This window comes from Notothenia rossii, assembly GCF_949606895.1.
Source record: "Notothenia rossii genome assembly, chromosome: 8".
Taxonomy (NCBI): Eukaryota; Metazoa; Chordata; class Actinopteri; order Perciformes; family Nototheniidae; genus Notothenia; species Notothenia rossii.
In genome coordinates, this window is record NC_136906.1 from 24,823,014 (window position 1) to 24,830,589 (window position 7,576).

The window sequence follows — 7,576 nt, forward strand, 5'->3', positions numbered from 1 at the left end:
TTTTTCTCTTCCCTGTCTCTTTTGAAGCAGCAGGAAAGTGTGAAAAGACATTATACAGAGCACTGCATGGCCTTAGCCGTTTAAATAGACTATCTTCTTGTACAGTATGCTGGTGAGTGGGTGTGAGGGAAACAAACGGAAGGAAAGTAAAGGGAGAAGAAACAGGCAGATTTCAGCCTTAGGGCTCATGAGGTAAGGACACTTAACTTATCGCATGCATTGCCATAGTCAACATGATTTTTATATCAGCTCTATGCTTTTAAAAACAAAAGGAATAAATCATCTCCTTTTCACAAATATAAATATATTTTATGTTTAGTATGTACAATAATGATTCGCCATCATCAACGACATTAGTATTGAAGGGAAAAGCATGTCAGTAAACTCTTGCTAATGGATCCAGACACTGCAAAGACAGCCATGATTGATTGGCGTGCTCAAGCACTCTCTCTGAAGAAACGAAAGCGAGACAATAGAAGTTTTATCGAAGAAGGCTGGTGGTGTGGCTGCGCCGTGCCATGCCGCAGTCTACTAGTCCTGAGAGCTACGAGACCCACTGTCCTCCTCCAGCTCCCACTCAAAGTTCTGTCCGGTCATTTGGTAGAACATCATGTTAAAGGGTTTGTAGAACTTGTGCAGCCGGCGAATCACGTCTGGGTCTATTTTAGGGTGAGTTCTCCCTTTTGACTTGCCGAGGCATCGGGGAGTGCTGCTGTCCTCTGGCTTCTTCAGACAAGGAAATCCTTTAGTTTTATTGAAGTAAAAGTGTTTGTCTGTGACGATGCGTTTGAGTCCCAGGAAGTCCTGCACTTTGCCCATCTCGCCCGCGGGATCCACGATGAGTCTTTCCCCGCTGACAAAGTGCATTTGGGAGAGAGGGAAATACTGCATCCAGCTCTCCAAGTGGAGCGCGTATATTCCGATGCGCAACGCACTCCACGAAGCGTCTATGAGACCCAGCGTCCGGTTCTTAAAAGCCAGAACCTCGAAGGTGTTGATCTCGGGTTTCTTGGACAAAGTCTGTGTGTAGTCCGAAATGGCTCTGGTGACGGGATTACGCACCACTATAATAAGCTTGATGTCCCTGGCCATGGTGTGGATGCGCTTGGGGGCATGGTTAGTCACAAAGTAGCTGGGTGTCTTCTCCATGGTGATCTGACCCTCCAGCGTTGAAGGCATCAGGTCTCTGGGAACACAAACAGGGGAAGAGAGAGAAAGAAAATCTGCTTAGCAAAGTATTATCCTCAACACCTCTCCCAGCGCTAATGAAATACTCAAGGACACGGCACAAGCTAATTTGGTACATTTATTAAGCAGTCCATTATTTGAAATTACAATTGAAAATAGCTGTTATTATCACTGGACATTATGTTGCAGGGGGAAACATACAGCTAATTGCACCCATGGAGTAATATGCGAGAGATAAAAGAAAGAAGATGAAACGGCAGGCAAGCAAGTATGCTCATTGCTTAATTGACTCCATCTGTGTTACTCCAGGAGCTGTTTTGGAACTTTAATAATGAGTTCGCTGCATATCATTAATACTGGGGTGCCTGGGGTATTGTTTTGTCATACATTTATTATGCATGCAAGGCTCACACTCTGTGCAGGCAGTTTTATTTCTTATGCACTTCCCCTGCACTGGATGAAGGCTTTGCTTCTCCTCTCTGTGATATGTTTAAGGTTAGGGGGCTGTTCACTGAAGGAAGCAGTGATTAATTATCAGGTTCATGGGGATAATTTGTGGTACAATAGAAATGTCCCCGACTTGGGAAATTTATATCAGGAAGAAAGGAAAGCCATTTGCCATCGCCACAAATATATTTTTGGGTTCATGAGGATGAGTTGCAGGATACAATGCAGAGTGAATCTCGCGCATAGAAGAAGCAAGTCTTGTTTCAACACTTTCTATTTCTGTATCAATAATAAAGCATAGCATTCGCCTCAAGCAAATCCTTATCAAATGTTTGCACTGATGTTAATTCCAATCCGTGCTGTTTCCTTTGTTTGTAGGTGCTTTGTGATTCAGTGCTAAATTGGTACATTAAATCCTCTGTGAGACACGTTGTTTGCTTCACTCCTAACAAACACGAGTGCAGGAGCTTCACAATAAAATATAAAGTGAAACTATAATCTGAGCTAGACACAGTTTTTCCTCCCCAAATTAGGTGATGTTTGCATGAAAATTAATGTATAATCAGCCAAGCCCAAAATCCAAATGATTCTACGTGGAGACTTACAGAGTTGGTGCAGAAGAATTCTCTATAATTTCTGGGATAAAAGCTTTTCCTTCTCCCTGCAATATTTTTTTCCATTACGCTGCCCTGCACCACAAACCTACAGTTGTAACGATATAGTCACATCAATCATTTGCATCTTGGACATATTCTAAATTAACTGTTCTCCAGCAGAGAATCCAATTTACTCGGCAAAACATAAGAGCTGTTATGCACATATCGACCACCCTCACACACACACACACACACACACACACACACACACACACACACACACACACACACACACACACACACACACACACACACACACACACACACGCACACGCACACGCACACACATGCACACACCCATGGATACTGGGCTGAAAGTCTCACAAGTGGCCTGGTAATTGCATCTCAGTAACAGTATTGCCTTCCTGATGGGTAATTTCCCTCTGGATTATGTTTTGTCTCTTGACAGCATAGAACTGTGGTTACTTCTGGACCTATAATGGGATATTAAACATATCAACTGATGGCATAGTCACGAGAAAGAGTATTCATTTTCATTATATTTCACACTTCTTCCCTTACGGTAGTGAATGGATAAAGATTGGTGTAACCTTTCAAGGACTTTACCATCTAACTCAACTCCAAAGAGGGTAGATGTTTCAAGAATGCAACATCATGATGTATTGCAAAAAAAAAGGTCAAACATACCACAGGAAATCACCTTGGAGCAAACAATCTCCCTGTGTATGGACCTGAGCTGCAGCGTCTCACTGGTAAATGTGTTGTGCATCTTTGGAGCATATCCAATCGACAGGACAGATGTACAATGTTCAAGGTTACCTTTTCCAAGGCGTGCACATAACAAGCTATCGTCCTCTTGGGCGCAACGCTAATCATAATGCATTCAATTATAAGACAAAGGAAACTGCACAGGCCAAATACTTTGTTATATTACAGAGGCTCCATTTTGATTGGGAATCAGTCATGGATCATGTACGTCTCAAATGTCAGTGGGACGATGAGGCGGGACGGAAATCAAAATGCTGATAAACAAGCTAATTTCTCCGTGCGTGGCAAATGACACCTCTGGCCTTGCAGTCTACTGGAACTAGAGTAAACAAGAGCAAACCGTTAACTCTCGCTTCTTCTTTTTTCTCATCAGTGGCACAGCTCAGCACAGGTCATTCAGGTGGGTAGGTAAATAAAATCCATGGCGCTAAAGAGGCCCTGCGAAACCATCTGCTGTTTACTGCCTCAGACCGAGGAAATAGCACATAACATTAAACTGTCCAAGGCTTTATTTACATGGAGGTGTGAAGATAAAGGCATTCATACTTTATGCATGCAGACCTTTAATGATCCCTATACATCGGGATGCATGCAAGAATTATCTATGTGGCTTTCAGATATATATATATATATATATATATATATATATATATATATATATATATATATATATATATATATATAGTATAGAAAATATTACGGACAGACTTTAGCGGCTCATAAATCTGGGATACTTCACTGAACAAAATGACAGCCATTTAATTATCTTTGATACGGAGTCTCAATACTGTTTTGTACAGAAACAAATATATCCCTTGCAACCAAATCCATTTAATATATCATCAACAGTACACTAGTTGGATAAATAAAAACAATATAAGACAAAATTCATCAGAATCTGGTTTATGGCCAAGTAGGAATACACATAAGAGGACTTTGCTTCTGGTGTAAATGGTGCTTACAAAGACACAGCAAGAGGAAAACGTTTTGGAAAGTAGCATCACATAGAACAATTATACTATTATATACTCTATTATATATATATATATATATATATATATATATATATATATATATATATAAAGATAACCATAGTACAAATATGATAAATATTATAATTTAAAGTGGAGAGCTGTGCAGAAGAAAAAAAAGGGTTAGCCTATTTTTTTTTTTAAACGTTTAAGCTACATTTTATTCCAGTTGTTCAAAGGTTGTGTACATGAAATTCTGATCTGACAGATATACCCAGTTGCCTCTTAAAGAGCTTACGAAATGAAGGACAATACTGTTCGTATTACAATAATATATACTATTATTAATGGAAAATCATTTGTCATTAATGACAATATGCCCGCTGTATTTATAAATCGTGATTTATTACAACTTTCCATGCTCGCTTCCGATGTTACACGACCGCTCCGAACAAAACAGCTTTCGCCGGTTAGTGACGTCACGCACGTCACGGTACTTCACGGTACGTCACAAGTAGAACACTTTTTGAATAATACACTACCTATATGGCTGATGTCGGACTCTGGCTCGGACATTTCGACAGAATTGAGTGACAGTGAGTCGTCAATAGACCTCGGTGCACTTTCAAGAAGAGGAGGATTTTATTGAAGAGGATGCCGGTGCGGTGGAATCAGATCATGCGGGCGAGTCTAACGTGGTGGAACCTTACCAGTTTTAGCCACAGTATTCAAGTAGCGGTAGAGATACAGACGGGAGCGAACATGGGGATGATGATCCTGGATTTGGCGGAGATCCGGTGCGGCAACAGAACAGAACACAGACTGGTATATACATTTCACTTTAATTCATAGAGATTTTCATAGATAGTAAACACATAATAATAAAGAGCAGGCACACTTGGCTCAGGCAACAGAACACAGACTGGTATATACATTTGATTATAATTCATAGAGATTTTCTTAGATAGTAAATAAATAATAATACATAGCAGGTAATCGCATCACACTCTGCTAGGCTTGTAACTCACCATAGAAGTAGGTCTCCTCCTAAAAATGCAATTATTTCTCAACTATTTTTTGTACATTTAGGTGTACATGTGAAGAATGTACAATAATGGAAACAATTGAAGAGTGCCAATGCTGCCAAGAAAAGGATGTCATGGTGGCCGAAATGGAGGAGTTCAATGAATATGAGGGAGATGGTGCAAACATAATAATAGATCACCCAGGATTCCAATCAAATGTGGATGTTTGGGTGTTGCAGACAGCCTTCCATAATTATTCAAAGAGGGACAGACAACAAGCAGGTGATCAGCCACGTAATGAGTAAGTTACTTGTGTTCACAAATTTGTAGAGCTTTGATGTATTTTTGGGAAGTCTAATGGTCACTCTGGCAAAGTTACAGAATAAATAGATGAATAAGCAAGTAAGGTGGAAGTGATTACCATTGACATTTATGATCTTGTATTTTACAGAATATATCGCTATGTGGTATACCGCCAGCTAGTGAGATTTTGCTGGGGAATACTTGGTAAGAACCACAGAATCCCACTGCCATCATGTGCCGTTAAAAAGATCCATGCGACGTTTCCATCTGACAACTACACGTCGTTCAAGTATCCAGCACTTGATTAGAGTCAATAACAGAACAGATTGTCAGTTCAGTGATTACATCTGCTTCTAAACAGCACAACAGCCTCTTTCTTGTCTGGTTTTTCCCACCGACTGCTGAGTGGATCTGGGACATTGAAAGGTTCCTCCTCGACATTGTCTTCGCACAAGCGTAGAGTCTCGGTCAAGAGTTCGCTAACATAGTGAAAGCAATCCTAGAACCCTGAAGGCAAGATAGACTGAAAAGAGTCAAGGGAAGCTTATAAAAGTTAACAGCATTTAATTACACAAAATATGCGGTGGTGTACAAAATGAAATGTGCGAGTGGAGGCGCTCTCCACATCCGACCGGTCAGTTCAGGTCAGGGGGTCGAAGAGATCAATTCTTGGCTTGCTCTTCCTGTTGTCATCTGAGGTCTTCTCCTATTGGCCGGCGTTGTCGGGGGGCGGGTCCAATGCAATTCCTGCCTTTTTCTGTAGCTAAATTGCATCATTCTGGCATCTGTGGTTATTTAAACATTCCCTGCTACACATTATTCAGCGTCAATAAATGAGTGCTAATCCCAGTGTGCTCAGTGTACAACATCACATGTCATTTCACCTTGGTTCAAGGTTTGAAATCGTATGATTCCGCCAGATGCTAAATGCTAACCGGAAGTGACGAATTTTCAGAATAAAAGTGTTAAGCTAATAGTGAGAACTTCCGGTTTTTCAGAATAAAACTGATTTAAATCAAATAGTGTATTTAATTCAAATTACGCCATATCAACATTGATTTTAATTTCTAACAATAGTCTGCAAAAAATAAGTTTTATATTCAAGAATCATATACTATATTTTCTAGTGCCCCAATTATGCATAGCATGCCCTGAGGCACTTTGCATAATTAATCATTGTAGTTGAAACTGTACACTACATTCTCACATAGCTCAATTTTCAATATGTACACAATAATGTTGTCCAAGATTGAATGTTTTTCATTAATTTGGTAAAACGGTAAAAAAAAAAAATTTATACTCTCACTTTCACTTTCTTACCATATGTAGCTGCTGTATTCACACGTCTAACTACATGACCACCTTTCTTTGCTTTAGGGAATTTCACAGTGTATTGGAGTTGTCCTGTACCGATTTTGGCATGCTTCCTGCCAGAGTTCTCGTTGTAGTGCAGTGCTGCTAACTGGGGCAAACTGGTTGACTTTACTGTGGTATAATTCCACTCCGTAGGTTTGCTGTGAAGGTGACATCTTCTTGACATCTCTGACAAAAGCTTTCTGGCTGACAACTTTATTCAGCTTTAGTACTGGCACTGAATCTGAAAATACACAATCAAAAAAGGATATAGGATATACGAAAATAGAAACAATATTAGTTCTTCACTGCATATAATTTTGCTTGACTGAAGACACAAAAACATTCCAACACAACATTTGATGTGTGGTCCGTTGTCGTAGAACATTTTATTACCTGCTTAGAGACATTTTTTCTTGCAGTACTGAGCTGCAGGCAGCTGACCATGGGCACATTTCTCGAATACTCTGCCATGTTTGGTGTGAAAGTTTACAATGTGGTTGTTGAGGAACATCCATTTGTCAGCAATCATTTCTCCATTTCCATCCGGAGTGGATACGGCACACCAATATAGATGGTTCAGAATGGATTGTATCCATTCCCCAATAGTGGTACATTGCTTTTCCTTTGCAAGCTTTACAATATTTTTTTTAGGTCTATAAAATAGAAAGTTCAGTGTGTTTTTAATTGTAGTGAATAGGAGAATTATAATTCTACTATTGTTAAAAAATTAACCTACTTTTTGCAAGGTTCCAAACGTCGAACCGATAGTCCACAGATTTGTCTTGGCAGATGAGAAGCGCTATATAAATTAAATGTATTATTACATGTTCTTGGTTTTCCCCTCAGCTATTTTTTTATCTGTGTGTGTCTGTCACAATTGTCTTCATGACGAGGTTTTCAC

General features: G+C 39.8%; 1 protein-coding gene across 1 annotated transcript; it reads right to left on the bottom strand.

The window, feature by feature from the left end:
- Positions 1-324: 324 nt before the first annotated feature.
- Positions 325-7,146, bottom strand: LOC307016151 (heparan sulfate glucosamine 3-O-sulfotransferase 4-like; the record flags this gene model as incomplete). The annotated part of the gene is made up of 3 exons (XM_079645184.1): positions 325-1,186; positions 6,730-6,916; positions 7,098-7,146. The coding sequence occupies 3 exons, from the start codon at positions 7,144-7,146 to the stop codon at positions 532-534; spliced, it is 891 nt and encodes a 296-aa protein (XP_079501310.1). The 3' UTR covers positions 325-531.
- Positions 7,147-7,576: the final 430 nt, after the last annotated feature.